We start from the raw sequence: 19,587 nt of genomic DNA, 5'->3' as shown, positions 1-19,587 counted from the left end.
AATTTAAAGCTTTTGACTTACCTAGAATTTAATCTTTCTCTGGAGTATAAAATAATCCAACAGGAGGTATACTGGAGTGATAGCACCATCAGTCTTAACACAATATTATCAGAAGATTTTTCATAATTGAGTTCTTTTATGTTCTACAACAAAGTTGACATGAAGCAAGTAAGTAAACTGAAGTGTAAGATTATAAAATAATAGAGCACAGATATGATTGATAATTTGGTTAGGGCTACCATATCTGGGCTGCAAAAATGTGGAAAACCATTGGATGGCAGCAAAGAAAATGCTAATGCTTTGCTGCCATCTAGTGGTGACTGAAGTTTTGCTGCTCAGGCACAGTAGCCCTAAATTTGGCAAATTACATATATTCAGGAGTCTGATAGCATCTCTTCAGAGTAACAAATTTTATTTAAAGGCAGAAGCTTTCACGAGCTTCATCAGATGCATGGAGTGGCTAAACCAGTGTTTCTCAACCTCGGCAACTTCAAGTCTACACATCTTAAAGTTGTCAAGGTTGAGAAACACTGGGCTAAACTGGAGAGAGCCACAGCGATGGCACTGAAGGGAACATTCAGAAACCATTACGGAAACAAGGGCAAAATTGTTCCTTAAGCCCTGGGAAAGGAGATAGTATTAGGAAGAGGTTCAGGCTGCTCTTCCCTGACTCAATGGAGTATAAGAGGGAGGTTAAACACAGACTTGCAAGATTCTGTTGGTATAGCCTACCTCAATAAAGTTTAGTTCTAGCCTTCCTTGGAATTGGTTTCCTGATCTGGTCTAACTCATAGGGCTAACATAAACTAATATAGGATTTAAACTGGTAAGGTGGGGGGAAGACAGGGGAAGACAGGGTTATTGTGTCGATACAGGTTACATGTGAGACAGACTATTCAGTTTCTCTTTGTAAAAGTGAGAATAATTCTAAGATATATTTTGAGACACATACTGTAGATATTTATCAAATAATTAAAAAATGTATATGTGCATAAGATATGAATGTGAGGCAACTATACTATAGGGGTATGTGACAGTAGAATCTTTTATAATATATTTTTTTACCTGCATAACAATAGCTGTGCATTCATCTATAGTCATCACAACATAATGTTCTGTGCCTCCAAAATACTGTAAGGCCTCATAGCAGTTTCTTTCAATTACTGTAATATTGTACCTGCATGTGAAAGTTCCTGTTAGTAATCCAGTGAACATATTACAATTCTGTTGCACCCATACTCATCAGAGTCTCTGTCATCGGAGAGTCTCTAGTGGCCTTCAGGGGCGCTGCTCCACAAGTAGCTGGTTGTGAGACCGTTTTTCAAGTTGGGTGCCCGAGAGCAGTTGGGAGTGTTGCTGCTGTACCAGCTTCCCTGCTGCGTAGCAACCTCTCTGCCTGAGCTGCTGGAGGCGGTCTCAGGTTGGCGGTGGAGTTCCCCAGACTTATGGTTCTGGGGGACTTCAATTTGCCGTCCCTGGGGCGGGCCTCAGAGGCAGCTCGGGAGTTCATGGCCACCATGACAGCCATGGGCCTGACTCAGATTATTCAGGACCCGACTTGAGACAGTGGCCTCACACCAGACTTAGTTTTGTCAGAGCAGTGGCAATGTGATCTGAGGGGAGAGTTACATCTTTCCCCGTTGTCATGGTCAGATCACGCCCTGGTGACCTTGGGATTCTCATACTCCACCCCCCTCCGCAGGGAGGCAGTACCTATTTGATCGGTCTGCCCCTGGCGACTGATGGACCCAATGTGGTTTCAGAGGGAGCTGGGGGTTATACCTGAGGATCTGCTGCACGGTCCAGCAGAGGCCCTGGCTGCTGCCTGGAATAGGGAGATGGCTGGGGCCTTGGATAGGATCGCACCTGTGTGGCTCTTATCCTATCGAACCTGACACTCCCCGTGGTTCATGGAGGAGCTGAGGGTTCTGAAGAGGATTAAGAGATGCCTAGAGCACCGCTGGAGAAAGACGAAGGCCGAACCCGACCGGACACAAGCTAGAGCCACGATTAAGGCCTACCTTGTGGCAGTAACAGTGGCGAAACGTCAGTATTTCTCCACTCTTATTGCATCCGCAGAATGCCACCCAGCGGCCCTGTTTAGGATCACCCAATCCCTGTTGGGGAAAGGGGACCCGGAAAATCATCTACAGGGCCGTGCTGAGGAGTTTTCGGAGCATCTGCAGGATAAAATCGCTCAGATTCACTCTCAGTTGGACTCCAAGCATGGGACAGAGTCTGGGGAGATGCCTGGGGAGCGTACTTACCCAGTTATCTGGGAACAGTTTGACCCTGTTGGACCTGAGGAAGTGGACAAGATCCTCTGGACTGTGAATGCCACCACCTATCAATTAGACCCGTGTCCCTCCTGGCTGGTGAAGGCAGCTTGGGAGGTGACGTGTGGTTGAGCCCAGTCAATGGTAAATACATCCTTGCGGGAGGGGGTGTTTCTGGCGGCCTTTAAGGAGGCGTTGGTATGCCCCTTCCTCAAGAAACCATTGCTGGACTCTACTGTGCTAGATAATTTTCTAGTCTCCCACCTCCCCTTTATGGGGAAGGTGGTTGAGAAGGTGGTGGCACTGCAGCTCCAGAGGATCCTGGAGGAAGCGGATTATCTAGACCCCTTTCAGTCAGGTTTCAGGCCCGGATATGGGACAGGAACAGCACTGGTTGCACTTATGGATGATCTCTGGCGGGAGCGGGATGGAGGCAGTGCAACCATCCTTGCTCTCCTTGACTTCTCAGCGGCTTTCGATACCATGGACCATGGTATCCTTTTGGGTCGGCTCAGGGAGTTGGGGGTGGGTGGCGTAGTCTTACGCTTGTTCACCTCCTTCCTCCAGGGCCGGTCCCAGTTGGTGTTAATAGGGGAGGAGAGATCGGGCTCATGGCTTCAGCTGAACCCTGGTAAGACGGAGTGGACTTCAGGAAACGACTGAAGACCTGGCTTTGTCACCATGCCTAGAGTGGGGAGAGGAAGAGCCACTCTTGGGGTTGGTTGGCTCCCTAGTCCTGCCGAGGCCGGTCTTGTTCCCCTTTGGTTGGTATTAGATCTGCCATTACTTGGATCTCATTACATTTTATATTTATTTATTGATATTGATATTTATGGATTAATGATATTTATGATTTTATTGAATTTCAAACTGTTTTATTGTGAACCGCCCAGAGTCCCCCATATGAGGGAGATGGGCGGTGATAAAAATATGATTAAATAAATAAATAAATAAATACTCCAAGTTCCAATAACCATTCCTTGCCTATGTCACCCCACTTGGTGACTTGCTATATGCTAAGTACACATCTCTCATGCGTTCCGCAGGTCATACCTACTCCAGTTCATTGCGTGATGCTGAAGCACAGACCAAGGTCCAGTGCAGGCATATCACTCTGTGCCTTTGGCCACTTCTTAGTCACAAATAGGATGAGTCTTAATGGGCCTTAATGCATAATTAAAATATTTTAAAAAATAAATTGACCTAAATATAAGGCAGGATAAATGTTATATTAGTGAGGCTTGGAAGGAACAGCAGAGAATGAGAGGGATCTGAAAATATGAGCTTCTCCAGGCCCTGGAGTTTCATCACTTACTTGGATTCCAGTAGTTGAAGGATTTCTGGGGTATTGAGAAATCCTTCAGATGTCAGAAAAACATAAGGAATTGGCAACCTCAGGAGGACATATCCAAAATTATGTGGCAAAAACTCTTCTAAAAACAAATAACATCAACATTTCATAAAAAGCTATACTACAAATGCTATACTAACATTTATTTATTATTAATGCTGGAAGGCCACAACACACCAACATGACTTAGAAGCTACTATATATAGACTTAAAGAACTAAAAAAAAATTAAATAGTTTTTTTTTTAAAATACAGTTCCAGATATCTTTACTATACAATCTCTTGGGTCAGTTATCTATTTTTATGAATGAATAGTATCTTAGAAATTGCTGTTTCCAGAAAATCCACAGGAGTTCTTTGCTAAAACTGCAGTATGTATAATTCCAGATAAAAGCTTCATCATGCTCTTGGGTGAGCAGAGATTTCCTATGGGAAATACTATCCCTAATTGCTATAAAGTTTTGTTTTTTGGGCTCATTCCTGGCAGCTGTGTGGGTCAGCACAAAATCAGTACAGGCTGTTACATTCCTATAATATGAAAGGAATTCTTAAACTACACTTTCCAGTGTCCAAAATCAATGCTATCCTGAATGCTTTTATTGCACCGAATTTAATTTCTGCTTTAAACAAATCCCCTATCATTTAGATCTTGAGCAATTTTTCAGTGAGGAAAGAAATTTTGATTTGATGTTAATATAAAGGACTGGTATGTGCTGTAATGCCCTGTTCATTTCAACTGAAGAGCAAATCAGCAGATAGCAAGAAGATATGTACAGATCTGATTCTCTCCGGCAAAGATTGATGTACATGTTAGAATTTCCATAACTTGAAGTGCCTTAAAAGAAGTGAAATACAACCTAAAGTCGTATAACATTGTAGCTAAAGCTCAACATCTTCTCATAAGAAAAAGCTAATGAAATTCAGTGAGCCTCACTTCTACTATGAATTCAGCTGGGCCACTTTGGGCAAACTACAAGTTCTCAGTTTTCAGCCACCCATCAGTAATAAAAATGAACCTAATACTTAGGTATGTTACATGATTTTTTTTCATGGATTGCTAAGATAATACACATGCACAACTTCGAAGCTGAATAGTAAAATAGGTATAATATGAAGTACTATAAAATAACACACCAGTAGTTCATCTCTGACTTTGTACAGTTATGTAATTAAAAACTCTGGTTATCTGGACACAATTTTACAAATTAATTTTTTTCATTTTAGAAAATAATTGTACACAAACATTAGATTATTTTATAAAGCAAGCTCTATTCTTCTATCTTATTTCCTCTTCAGTTATGTATTTGAAACATTCACATACCAGTTTCAATTGCTTCTGGGGGAGCTGTTTGGAAAATTAAGTAAGATATATTCAATTTTTTGCATAGATCAATCCAACAGGAATTTTCAGTGTAGTTGTATTCTATCACTAATGAAAAATTAGTCCAGGGGAAATCAGGCCCAATATGTTGATTATGTACAATGATACAAGAATATATGTCCAAACTAAAAATGAAAAGTCAAGAAAAAAGTCTTAATATATATGTTTTCAGTGACATCTTCTGAATACTTTTCTGAAATAATTTCAAGATATTGGTCTATTTTTCAATAACAATTAACTATACCTACCTATTTATTATATGTTTGCTCTCAAACAGTATTCCTCTTTTCTTAGAATTCAAATATATAGCCTTCAAGCCTATATAAAGAGAGAGAGAGATCTTATTAACACTAATTGGTGGTCCTGGAAATTGATATGTGGGCAATGATTAGTTATTTATCCAGCTGAGTGGATAAGGTAGTAAAAGCATACAATTATTAAACTGATGCTGTCTTTACATTGTCATCCTGAGATTTTTTTAACATTTTGTAGGTGAAGTTATTATTAAGCCTATAGCATTATCTGTTGACTTTTAAATTAGTATGCTTTTATAAAGCTGGTAAAATAATCATATTTTGTATACTCCGTTTTTTAGCAGTTGGTTAATATTTTTACCACATTAAATATGCATATTTGATGCATGTTACTCTGCTAGCTCCACTGTAGTCAGTGGGACCTATTTCTATACTTTGTATAGAACTGGACCTTTAATTGAACTGTTGTAGTTGGTTTTAGAAAGAAAGCTACTAGTTCTGTGATGAAATACCTTGTGCCATAATTGGTCTTTGCTTTCTTAAAACAAGTAAAATACAGAATGAAGAAAACAAAGACATAGCAGTGATGGAAAAACTAGGAAGATTACAAGTAGAAGGCTATGTTTGCCCCCTGTAAAATTCTGCAAAGAAGGCAGCTGGTTTGAGTGTAAAAGCATCTTAGAACCTTTTCTGCATTGGGGAAGTTGCACAATAGCCACGTAGCTATCAAAGATCTATCCAGTTTTAATTTTCAGCTGCCCGAAGAGATTGCCATGAAATGGACGGCCATATAAATTGTCTAAACAAACAAACAAATCTTGGAGGTGAGTATCCAAGAGATTCTTCTTGCTTTTGGAGAACTTAAATGAGTACTGCATTGATGTCCTGCTTTTACATTTCTTTTAGGATGTTAGTTTGTTCCAACACAGCTGTTATACAGGCGTCACAATCTAATACACTCCTTTGCAACTGACTATGGCTGTGGAAGTTGAAATCCAAAACACTAAGTATCCTTAGCCTAGCACTGCCTGGTCCCCAATGGTAAATTTCTCTCTCTCTCTTTTGTAAATAAAGACATAGTTAAAAAAATAATGTTACTGTAAATCAGTGTTTAGTATTTTTACTAATGCTGTCAGGCTCCCTTCACTTGGTTTGCCTGCCATTAAAAGTTTCTACACGCATTAGCTAGCTTCGCGCATTCACCGTATTCCTAGAGAACCAAACCTTGTTAGCTTCACGTTCCTTTGCCTCAGGCATTTCAGCCAAGGACGCTTTGCTGCTGATAAGGCACCTGCAGTTGTTAATCACCTTAACGAACTGCCGAGATGGGAGGAGGGAACTCAGGAGTGAGAAACAGCTTGTTTGCGAGACAGGGAGGAGGGATGAGATCAGAGGAGGGAAAGAATCACTTTGAATGTCTTGGCACCAAAATCTCACTTGGACCTTTGATTACTATCCTGTGTTAATCAGATCTTAATAAAGAATTCTTTAAGCTTTCTGATGGACTGTCTGGAGAATTTCTAAGTTAGAATCTTGGTACTGGGATCTTCACAAATGTGTAGAAAGTCTGCATGTAGGAACTGGAGAAAATATAATAATATTACAGGGGTTTTGCATCCTGATCATATTTGAAATGAAATATGGAGCAAACTCGTTACTATATGGGTAATAACAGTTTTCAAAGCAATATGAAAATGAAAAGTAACCTTTACCTTGCACTGTGTTAATGTTATTGATTAGGACTTCTGTTTCTTCATCAAAATCCATTCTAATCACAATTACTACCTGATACAGCATTAAAAAATCATTTTAATTAAACAATTTAACAATCTCCATTTGATATTTAAGGGCTATAACAGTAACTTGAATCATTGGCCGAGCATTTCCATGACTACGGGATTGAAGCAAGAATAAATAGGAAAAATATGAATATGTTAATGTGGAAAAACGCAATGCAATGCAGTGTAGTTTATTTTTACTGAACTGAAGATTATTCTGCTTATATACTGTACAGTGTAGGCTTCCCCTATTCCCTTGTTCCAATGAGTATTTTTTCTGTGCCAAGCTGGCATTCCTGCTATGGCAATATAATTAGTAATTTTTTTCTGTTTTCCAACAGCATGTATGTTGTCACAATAATCTTTTGCACTTTCCAAGGAATTTCTAGTCAAGAGTAGGAGAGATCAGCTAAGTTGATCCACATCATTTCAATTGGCAAGCTGGAGCATTCCTGACCACAGATCTGTCCTTTTCCTCCTAACTCACATTGGGCCCCTAATTCAATCCACCAATAAAAACCTGACATTGATTTGAGCAGAATTTATTTACCCTTCTAGGCTGCTCAGATCAGCCAACTCTGAGCAGCATATAGCTCCCCAGGAGGTAATTTGGATTCAAACAGACAGATTCAAATCAAATTAATAAAAACACCTTAGAGAATAATCATGTAAAACCAGGGGTCATATTCAAAACAATAAAAACTTATCTAACATCTGAAGGGATAGTCATAATGATGCAGTTCCCCTGGCTTGGTGAAACAACCAAGTTTACATCAATTTTATCAACATCAGGAAGGGGTGTGGGGGTGAGCACATGTCAAGGGGGCTACTATTCAACAGAACTGAAATAAAAGGTATGTTTCTGTGGCTTCTGAAGAAGGCAATCCGAAATCAAGGTGTGTGGAAGGATGGACTCACCACCTGGGATGACTGGGAGCAGTGTTTCTCAACCTCAGCAACTTTTAAGCTGGCTGGGGAATTCTGGCAGTTGAAGTCCACACACCTTATAGTTGCTGAGGTTGAGAAACACTGCTCTAGAGATTCAGATTTTTCAGTTTTACCTGGGGCAAGGTTTAAAACAGCCTCCTTAATTGGAGAGTGAAGCAGACTTGAAACCTCAAAGGGTGGTGGAAATGGCAAGGAAGGAGTTGAATGAGAAAGACTGCATGGAAATAGAAGCATCTTCCAAAGCAAAGGCAAAGACAAGAAAACAACAGCAGCCCCAGAACGGTCAAAAGGGAATTGCAAAGCTCAGAGGAGTCACTCAACAGGCAAGACAAGCAGAGGCAGAACCAAAAGTTGGGGTGGGGGAGGAAGGGCCTGAGCAGCATCTGCAAAGAAGCAGCCAGAGCAAGCCAACTGCATGCAACAACCCAGGTGCAGAGTAGCAGAAGCTATTTCCAGGAACAGAGGACTGGGAGTGCTGGGAGAAGAGAGAGGAAAAGCTCTTATACCACACCTTCTAAAAGAAGGAATGAAAAGGGTTTCCAAGTGAAAATGGCCTGTGTTTGGCTACAAAAGCTGAAGATCTGGAAAAGTGAAATCCATAGAGGTAGGAAATTGTTGAGGTAGGAAGAAATAGAGCAAGGAAATTATAGATGTAGGTATAGAATCAGGATATTTTCATTATTCTTATAATGAAAAGAAACTCCTAGGCAGTAAAAATAAACACAAGCCTAGAGTTAACATTAAGATTAAAAGTAAAATGTAGGATAATTACAAACACTGTATTTTTGTATAATAATACAGCTCTAATGGGGAAAAGAAATCTGATAAGAGACACAAGACTTATTCAGTACTAGCTCAAGTAAACCACATTAAGATCAGCACCTTGAATTGCACCTAGAAGCTAACTGGCAACCAGTGCAGCTCTTGAAACATAAGTGTTACCTGGGTTCCTTGAGGTGCACCCAGAACTACTTGAACTACTTGAACCACTGCATTCTGGACCAGCTATAGTTTCCAGATGCTCTTCAAAGGCAGTCCCTTTGAATACAATATTGGCAGTCCCAATACAGCACATTGCAGTACTCCATTTGAGAGGTGACTATGGCATAACTCACAGCGACTACCCCTACCATTCCAGGACAAACCTTGGAGGTCTCAACCTGTTCCTCTCCATCCAGACAATCTTCAGACACTTGGACAGCACTTTGGCAACATCATTTATTCATTGCAATTCATGTGAACACCCTCTTCACCATAGCTGCCACCTTCTCCAGCAGGAGCTTTGAGGGCAAGAAGACCCTCAGATTGCAAACCAGTTCTATCAGGAGGAGTGCAACCCCATTCAAAGTTAATGATAGAATCTAACTAGAATTGGTAGGCCTTCAGACCCAAAGCCTCTCTGTGATTGAGTCTCAACCTGTTCCTCTCCATCCAGACAATCTTCAGACACTTGGACAGCACTTTGGCAACATCATTTATTCAGCCAGGGATCAAGATGTACAGTCAACAGCATACTGAAGAAACCTGACCCCCTCCTGATGGATGATTTTACCCAGTGGTTTCATGTAGGTGTTAAATAGGAGTAGGCAGAGTATTAAGCCCTCTGGGACCCCACAACAGAGGGGACAAGGGCTCAGTCTCTCCCCACATATCACCACCAACTGGAGCTGTCCCTTCAGGAAGAAGGGGAACTACTGCAAAACCATTCCCTCCACTCCTAACCCAACCTGGAGATGGCTCAGAATAATACCAGGATAGATGGTATTAAAAGCCACTCAGAGGTTGAGCTGGGTTGTAGTACCCCTATCCTGGTCCTGCCAGAGATCATCTATAAGTGTGAGTAACACTATCTCTGTGCTGAACCCAAGCTTGAAACCTGACTGAAATATCCAGACAATCTCTTTCTCCCAGGGTTCACTGCAGCTGTAGCTTGACTACTTTTTCTACAATATTCCCCAAATACCAACTTTTTTGTGTCATTTACCTTATTCTGATCATTTGTATTATTCTGTACCCACTTAGAAATTTGATGCTGTAATTCTGTTACTTTGGGACTGACTTTGTGCTCCTGCACAACAAACTCCACAATTTTCAGCTGTTTCCAAATAATATCCAGGCCACAGTCTTGGAAATCTTTATAACTGTCTTTTGCCTTGGACAGATAGTCTATATCAAATAAATATTAATTGTATCAATCACACGTTCTGCATATTTCACATGCCATTTTCAAATCCTTTCTCCTTTTTTCCCTTTCTTTATGATTCTTAATGCATTTGGAAGTAGATTTCATAGCTGAACACTAAACGAAGAATTATGCCCAAAGTCTGCTTTTTCAAGGCAAAAACATTACCTCCTAAAATGTTCACAGTAATTTTCTCCACTGCTACTATTTTTATCTTACAAAGGAAAGAAATTTCACTATATGTAGCCTGACAATAAAAACTGTACAAAATATAAATGGATTTTCCATCTTCCAATCTATACAGACTTTGTATGCTATATTTCACTAAACCAATGTAGGAGTATATATCTCTTTATAAAAATTACCTAATGCAGTCTTCAAGTTACAGGTTAATAAAAGATCACGAGCCATAACCAGCAAATGAAGAATAGCAGCATGTTTGAATACCAAAATATATTTTCCATCTTTGCTACCTATAAAAAAAGGGGAAAATAACAATTTAGAGATTATTCTTCTAAAACTACAAGAACTATTTAGTAAACAGGATAACATTTCTTATCTTTCTGTGGGTGGATGTTAAGGGCAGGTACAAAAATCCTGTTATTAAATTAGAGCACTTTTGCCATCATTAAATTGGAGCACCTTTGCCATCATTAAATTGGACAATTTGATATCTCAATGTATCTCAGATATCCTCTCACATACTTTAAAGGTGCAATCTAAGGGCCTTTTCTGTTGCAGAGTTGAAGTGCTATCAACCCCTCCTTGCTTCAGAAGAAAACTATACTGTACTGACTTGAAATTTCCCGTCTCCATTGTTGATCTCTGTCCCACCTTTACTGTTCCTGTTTTGAGTCACTGAACTGTAGTCAGGTAACTTCCTTTTAAGATAGTGGCTGGCAAAGCCTAACAGATTTTACCCTGTTTGGGGAGATTGCTATATGGTATTGGAATAAGTGACGGAATATGACTTTAATAATGGTTCAGCTACAGATGACTTAAAGTTGGTGACAAGCTGCAGGAACATTGTGGGGACATCAGAAAAAAATGTTGCCAGGACATGTTTGTGCCATGGCTAGCCACAAGTGGGAGAAGGCTTAAGATTGCTTTTATATTAGCACCCTTTAGCATTTCCAAAGCATTGCTTTTCTGTAATTATTGGGAAGCAAAATTAAAATGATGGTTCCACCCAATACTTTTTATTGCATTATATTTTCCATTCTAGTCCTGCAAATTATCTTAGTTAATAATTTTTCCTTGTTTGTTTTACTTTACAGCAATTTTTACTTCTTGGCTTCTGACCAAGATGTTCCTTGGTCAGAAACTTGGTTTCTTTAATTAATTTCCTTTTGTTCATTTGTAGCTTCAGTCTCCTGAACCATCTTTTGATTGTTGCAGAAAATAAAAGAGCTGAGGCTGCCACCTATATGGAACTGTCCCAGGTGAACAAATGATATCTATTCCAGAGCATGGAGCTATTATAGAAGCAAGTTTATTATTGATTCTGGCCAGTGATCCCTTTATCATCATACCTAATCCTATGTGAGTGCAATCATATGGATGTATAAAGGTATTTTAGACATGATCTTTATCTCTATCATGGATTCATTAAACCCTGTACCATTTTCTATGACTGGCAGCATATCTTTTTGCATTACTTGTAACATAGCATACTTTAAGTTGATGGTGCTAAGAACAAGTGAGGACTAAGAACAAGTGAGGGGGTAGTTCTGTCTGGCAATGGTCTATTCCTTCCTCAAGAAGCCATTTCTGGATCTGATGGCAATTGATAATTTCCAACCTATCTCTAACCTTCCCTTTTTGTGGGAGGTTATTGAGAAGATGGTCAGCCAGCAGCTTCAGCTGTTTCTAAAGGAAATTGATTATCTGGACCCCTTTCAGGTTAGTTTCAGGCCTGAGCATAATATTGAGACAGCATTGATTAGGCTTGTGGATGTTGTGTGGCAGGATCAGGATGGGATAGTACATCCATCCTGACTCTCCTTATCTCTCATTGGCTTCAATACCATCAACCATAGTATCTTTCTGGATAAGCTCAGAGGTTGAGAGGAAGGTTCTGACTTAATGTCTGAGGTCTCTGGTGAGGAACAGACTCAGGTTCAACCCTAGTAAGTGGCTGTGGATTTTGAGACCTTCTGGGTTCAGAAATTTTCCATCACTCTCAAACAGACCAAGTACACAATTTGGGGGTCCTCCTAGACACATAATTTCTGTTTGAAAAGCAGGTGGCAGCTATGGCTCAGAGGGTCTTGGTACAGATCTACCATGTGCTTGTACAAATCCATCTTGTGAAAACAGCTGCACTGGTTACCAGTGGGCTGCCAGGTACAATTCAAGGTTCTGATTATAATATTTAAAGCCATTCTTGGCACAGGACCTGAACTTTTGTGAGGCTACCTGCAATCTATGCCTGTTCAATAAGTTCTGACTTGGTTGCCTGCTTCCACTCCCATTTCATAAGAAGTATCATTTTATGGGACGCAGGAGAGCTGCCTTCTCTGTTGCTGCACCTGCCCTATAGAATATCATTTTCCCCCTCTCCACTCCTGAAATCCAGATGGCCCTGACCCTGCCTGCCTTTTATGACCTGTATTTTCCCCCAGTCATTGGGTCGGGATACTTTGTGTTCCTGTCTGATGTGCTTGTTTTGATTTTCAATTTATTTAGCAGAATTTATTGTATATTTTATATTTTGTGTGTGTATTTAATCGCATGCCACCCTAAGTTTTTTTTGAGAGGATGGCTATATAAAATAAATGAATAAATCCAAAGCATGGCTTATTGTAAAGAAGATTCCTGATTCAATCCACAATATCTTAAGCTAAAAGATCTTTAGGCAAGAAGGCATTAGGAAAAAAAATCTATATAGTACTAAAACTCATTGTGTTTATCTGTTTGTTTGTTTGTCCCTTCAAGTTAGCCCAAATAGTGCATTATACTGCAACAATTTTTGAATCAAGGTATCTAAAATCCACTAACTTAAAGAATGCATAAAAAATCTGGGACCCATTACTCCTGTGGAATTGAAATTTCAACAATGTTCAGACCAGTTTTATTTGCAAAGTTGTGGCCATTGCAGTGTCCCCGTGGTCACGCGATTGTGATTTCCAGCACTCCCTGCCAGCTTCCCACAAGAAAAGTCAAAGGGAAGCTGGCAGAAAGTTGGAAGTTGCTCCTGCTCCCACTGCTTTTTTGCCCACCCATGGTCATTCTGTTTATCTGCTTAGATAAGTAAATATTGACCTATTATTGAAGTTTGTTTGCGACTACAATTATTTTTCCATTTAGGATATATACTCAGATGATCATGGGACCATCCAGCATTGGAGTAAAAAAAATATGGTCAGCCTAAAATTTAATGTTCATTCTGGTTGCATCAAACTGCACTACCTTCCTCTCAAAGGATGACCCAACAGGTCACAGGGTTGTCTAGTATTGAATAAAAATGGCCATAGTTACATCTGTTTACTATATCCAATATATAGAATATAGTTTATATAGAATATAAACTATATAGTTTTAGAAAAGACTTGTTTCTTTAGCAGTCCCACCTTGTTTCAATGTGTCACTGATCACTTTCTCTTGTTGTTTTAAAAAAAATCTGGTGTCGTCAGAATTAAGTGTGGCAAACCTCCAATTCTTCATGCCAAAGTTTATAAGCTCTTTCAAAACTGGAGCCACTGCAGCTTCAAGGATACGATACGTGTGAGATTGACACTCTGGTTAAAACAAAGCAAAAATTTAATAAAATGCTTTAAGGTCCTGCAAAACAAAATTGAAATAAAACATTGCATTTTTTATGACTGATGATCTAGCAACTGAAGTTTTCTGATAAATCATATGCCTTTCATAAACACTAAATGGCTTTGTGATTATGTTTTGAAAAATTTCCTACAGAACAAATCTACAACAGAATATTCACTTCTGCTCCATCTTCCTTTCTGACTTGTTTATTTGTCAACCATAAATATTTTAGTCCTGTGTATTAGGCTAGCAGTGATCCAGATTTGAATGGAAAAATACGATTTGGCATGCTTGTGGACATTCACATACCACCTGTCAGCAACATCGCTCCTGGCCTTTCGGAGGAGTCTGAAGACCTGGTTCTGCCGCCTTGCTTGGGGTGGAGAGGGGAATAGATCTACATGGGGATGGCTGCTATAGACCACTCCTCCCACACTTGGACTGTTTTAGATTCTTTCGCCACCTGGATTCTTTATTTTTACCTTTATTTATATTATTTATTAGTGTATTTTTATACTGTGTATTTTATGGTTGTTGTTTTTAATCGATTGTTGTAAACCGCCCAGAGTCCCCCGATGGGAGGAGATGGGCAGGGACAAATTAGATAGATAGATAGATAGGTAGGTAGGTAGGTAGGTAGGTAGATAGATAGATAGATAGATAGATAGATAGATAGATAGATAGATAAAACAAACTCTTTCCAGAAGCTTGTGCTGATGCTCTCCATAAAACTGTGGTGCAATTCCAGGAAAACAGATGCTTAAAGAGGAGCCAACAGATACTACAGAACTATCTTTTCAAATTCAGATCACTGCATAGACTGTCTCTGTCTCTCTCTCTCTCTCTGTGTATAGGGGATCTAATATGGCCATATATCCTATTTTACAGGTCATTTTCCTCTGTTTTAATGGCAGTTAGAGGGCAATTCTGTATTTGAAAACCTGCTGACTCTTAACCTGGTTTAAAGATGAAAAACCATAAGTGTTAGTGGCCCATCAACAGTTAATGCCTGGACAGCAGTCAGAGGTGAACATTTTCAAAATATAGTACTTTTAAAATGTGCTTCTCTACATTTGCCAATTTTGATAAAATCTGTTCCCTTTCTTGGCCTTTTTTGGTGAGGCATTCCATTCTTCTCAGGATACATAAGTGGCCTCCTGTGGAGATTATACTATCTTCCATTTCTTCTTCTTTGGTATAATCAATTTATCCCTGATAAATGTGTATTAACTGGACCACCATTTCTGTACAGAATTCTACATGCATATAATTGTTGATCCTTTAACTGGGGGAGTTTCGAGATCATTACAGAAGAATTTGAAATCCAGAGTTCCTGTTATAAAAGAAACTTTAAAATTGTGCTTTAAAATATTCAGTACCTGATGTTTTAATTTTGATCAAAGATAGTGTATGATTGTCTTTTGCTTGGTTTTCCATAGGAACTGTCATGCTAGGAACAACAGGACTCTTGTGGCTTTCAAATGATGGTCTTTCTTCCTTAGTATCCAAAGCTTAGGAATTACAAAAACATGTAATAAAATAAGTTAAAGCAGTCTAATTTCTTACTGAATGGTGCACTTTTTTGGACCAAGACCCACCCTTGAGTAGTATGTTGATGGTCACATTCAAAAAAATAAAGGGATTCAGGAATGAGATCAGGATAATACTAACTTTGTTCAGGTTTAGTTAATTAAATACTGTTAATATTTCTCATATTTATTTCCATATAATACTATTCATATTTAGTAATATTCTCATTTTCCAACCTTGAAAATCACAGATCAATGGCAGCTTTTGGGAGGAACAGGGAGAAGGACTTAGGGAACTCAATGCGTCCTGGACCCAAACTGATCTCTTCTTATCAAAATAGTAAACTGAAAAGCTGTAATATCTGCATGGCACATATAAGTGGCTGTAGTAGAAGCCCATCATGGCTACAGTTTGCCATATTATTGTTGCTGTTGTGCTTCTTGCTTTTTATAAAAAAACATCATGGAGAAGTTTCCAACATACTAGAAACTCTAAAACATCTATGGAATGTCAACATACACTTGCAGTTTTAGCCTGAGATCACTAGATGGTAACATAAGACTAAGTAAAACTGTAGTGCTGTGCTATAGGACTCATCAGTTCCTACAGTTTTGCACTATGTACAGCTGATTAAACAGACTCACAATGAAAATCTAATATAGTAACTGATGCTGAATGTTAGTAGATAAGGGTTAAAACCACAGTAAAACCACACACATGTAACTTGATTGGAATCTAAGTTTTGAGGGTCGGATATATGTGAACATAAAGAGTTTAATATTTCAATGGCAATTCTGCTATATCTATGAAATCCATCGTTTTTCTCGTTTATGCTGGTTCTACACAACAAGCTCATTATTCATCAAATCCAATGCAAATTCTTTTTAATTAAATTGAGGTGGTTTTTAGTTAACTTGCACCCCAGTTGAATTATACATTGAGAATAACTAGCACAACTATTTAACAAAATGGGACTGGATGCTTCTGAGAGCAGATTTTTACCAACCATTAAGGGGCATTAAGGTACGTATGATCTAATTAAACACATTGAGACTGGCTCACTGCATATCCTTTCCATTCTGAAAACAGGAGAACAGAATCAACAGTGAATATAGAATATTCACATAGAATATACTCTAATAACTAATCCTAAACGTTCTTAGGAATTACTGTATCTTCAGATACTAGAGAACGCACTATTAGAGATGTTTAATTCTTCTTTCCCCACATAGATCAGAGTGTTCTCTCAGGTAAGGGAATACCTTATTAAGTAGGTTTGTTTGCCATGTACAGTACAGTAGATATGCCCACAGTCCTACCTGATTCTTTCTGATCTCATTGGTTTACATGAGTGGTTCCTAATACAGCTTTAGTGTTTTATCAGAACAACAATTTGATCCTAAGCTATGTTGAGCTTATATAAAAACTGTAGTTACAAACATTAAGAGAACTGAATGTAATTCTCTGAACTAGAAAGCACAGTTTTTACTGCCACAGCATTTTATAAGAGAAGACCTAAAGTAAAACACTGTATGGAGGCTGCATAATTCTCTTCTTTCCCTGTGAATCTAAATATATTTTCACAGTCTACACAGAAGATTTAAAACCTAAAGAAGAGTAATTAAACTACCTTCTTCTTGAATATCCACATTATTTGTTTCCTCACTTTGGGTGATCACCTGTTTAGATCTCAGCATGATAAAATTACTCAAAAGGTCGAAGTCATCTTTACATTTTCTAGGCTGTTCCGGTAGACCTGACTTTTTGTTTGTTAATGTACTATTTGCTGAGGTAGACACTTTCTTGCAACTGACTAGTTGATCATATTTTTCTTCTTCATGGTTTCCAATATTCATTGGTTGTTCGATTTCATTTTGTAATTTGGTTTCCTTGACTGGATTTTCAGCAGGTACATTGTGGTCTATTATAGAAGTACTATACTGTAGTGATGTAGGTCCCAGTGGTAGTGAAGAAAAAGTCTCCTTTTTTTTAGGAGAACAAGAATCCTTTGTCCCAGTACAATCAGGGATACTAAAGATCTTCATGTTGCTGTCACAAAAGGAACTCTTCTCATCAAGCCATTCTGAAAAGAAAACAAATATTCTCCCATTTTCTATCTAACTATGTATTTTTCAGCTGAACACAGTCAAAAACATATTCTGAATTATTACGGAATATCACAATCAACCCAAACAATCATTCATATCCACTGAAATTAGGATATATAGGTAGTCCTTGTTTAGCTACTATAGTTGGGACCAGCAACTCAGTCGTTAAGCAAAGCTGTCACTAATGAAACTGCAACAGTGCTTATGGTCTTACTTCAGCTTTCCTTTGCTTTACAGACCTGCAAAGATTGTAAATGCAAGGATTGGTTGTAAAGTTACTTTTTCATCACCATTGTAATGGCAAAAGGTCGCTAAACAAGGCAGTTGCTAAACAAGGACTACCTGTAAAGCAATTGGTGTAATTAAGAAAACATTTATTTATTTATTTATTTAATCATATTTGTATAGCTGTCCATCTGTCATGAGTAAGGATGGCGAGCAGGGGGCTCCCATCCAGACTGTCAAGCGCATGCGTAGCACTGAGGAATTGGTCAGCCATTCAAAGAGACACAGATCGGGACCGCCTTAACCTTTGGGGTTTATATGGCTGGGTTTTTCCCACGCTTCTTCAGTTTGTTAGGATTCCTGTTATGTACAAGCAATAAAACATTAGAGGCCAGTTCCTTGTCTCAGCGTGTTTCCTGGCAGTTAGGACACCATCTCACATAGTGACTCTGGGAGGCATACATAATAAAACAATCAAAATATATAAAAACCATTAAAAACCAATTTAAATAAAAAATAAAAACAAGATAAAAACGAGTAAAAAGGCAGAATGGCAGCAAAACATACAAAGAGTGTATTGCGTTAATGGTCATACAGCCATCGAGCAGGCTCCATTCTATCATGAGATCCCCAAGCTAGTTGATTGAACCACATTTTTAAGACTTTCAGAAGGCTAACAATTTAAAATAATTCAGTGACAACCCAAGCTTTCTGTAATATGGCTTATCAAAGGACAGAATAAACATACATTATATATGTTATTACAGTAGCTTTCACCAGCCTGGTGCCCACCAGATGCATTGGGCTATATTCATTCCCAGTAGCCCAACAAATTTGTATGGTATTATGTTGGAGAAGGCTTGTGTACAATATCCCGTTTTATGTCTACGAATATTGTAACTATGGGGGATTAGGAATTAGGAAGTTCATTCCACTTTCCCGAACCATCAAAACTGTGTTATATTGGATCGCATCCCATTAATGTCACTCTGCTAACAGAATATTCCTTTTATTCAGCAAAAGCTTTTGTTAGCAAAATGAGGATGAAGGGAATTCCTCCCCACTCCCACAACATACCTCAGTATTATCTTCCACGCTGTTCTAAAGCAACCCCAGAATTTCGAGTCTCCTTGAAGTGGTGTAGAAATCAGATAAACAAAACAAATAAAGCCAGTTTGGTGCAGTGGCTAAGGTGCTGGCCTAGAAACTAGGAGACCGTGAGTTCTAGGCCTCCCTTAGGCATGAAAGCTGGCTGGATGTCTTTGGGCCAGTCACTCTCTCTCAGCCCAACCTACCTCACAGGATTGTTGTTGTGGGGAAAATAGGAGGCAGGAGTATTAGGTATATTCTACTGATCAAAGCCTCCACTGGATCAAAGAGTAAACAGACAGAACAAAACCTGGGCTGCAACCTATATGTTACCCTGAGACCTTTGATTATGTTGTGATTTATAAGCTGAATAGTTGATTTAATACATATGCAAAAATAAAATGAAAAAAAAAGTAACAATCCCTCTAGCACCCTAATCATTTGTGTTCCAGAAAATGGTACTGTCTATGGTCAGGGAAAAAACAATAAAGACTTATTTAAAAGACTGGAAGCCTTATATGGACTTTTTGTTGAAAGACTTAAATACTGAATTGATGAAAAAGGGTTAAAGAGGAAGGGGAAAAATTAAAATGGCAATTACTTGATAGAAAAAGGACTGAAGTCATAACTGTATGTTTTCTTTTTTTCACTTTTCTATCCTCTGTTTTTCTTATTTTTTCTTTAATTTTTATACTTTTATT

At 38.7% G+C, this 19,587-nt stretch overlaps 1 protein-coding gene across 1 annotated transcript in view; it reads right to left on the bottom strand.

Annotated features, from left to right (window-relative positions):
• The window catches only part of SHOC1 (shortage in chiasmata 1), a 52,667-nt gene that overhangs the window by 16,180 nt on the left and 16,900 nt on the right, over positions 1-19,587 (bottom strand). Inside the window, exons 12-23 of the mRNA XM_063293077.1 lie at positions 17,095-17,547; positions 15,314-15,445; positions 13,742-13,909; positions 11,679-11,687; positions 10,535-10,642; positions 9,972-10,153; positions 6,974-7,046; positions 5,256-5,325; positions 4,948-5,132; positions 3,592-3,709; positions 1,066-1,177; positions 22-143 (exon numbers count right to left, since the gene is read on the bottom strand). Coding sequence (XP_063149147.1) covers positions 22-143; positions 1,066-1,177; positions 3,592-3,709; positions 4,948-5,132; positions 5,256-5,325; positions 6,974-7,046; positions 9,972-10,153; positions 10,535-10,642; positions 11,679-11,687; positions 13,742-13,909; positions 15,314-15,445; positions 17,095-17,547 — 1,732 coding nt within the window. The remainder of the gene's footprint in view (positions 1-21; positions 144-1,065; positions 1,178-3,591; positions 3,710-4,947; positions 5,133-5,255; positions 5,326-6,973; positions 7,047-9,971; positions 10,154-10,534; positions 10,643-11,678; positions 11,688-13,741; positions 13,910-15,313; positions 15,446-17,094; positions 17,548-19,587) is intronic.

This window comes from Candoia aspera, chromosome 2 (genome assembly GCF_035149785.1).
Source record: "Candoia aspera isolate rCanAsp1 chromosome 2, rCanAsp1.hap2, whole genome shotgun sequence".
Taxonomy (NCBI): domain Eukaryota; kingdom Metazoa; phylum Chordata; class Lepidosauria; order Squamata; family Boidae; genus Candoia; species Candoia aspera.
Note: the sequence above shows the minus strand (reverse complement) of the source record. Positions and strands in the feature narration are given on the sequence as shown.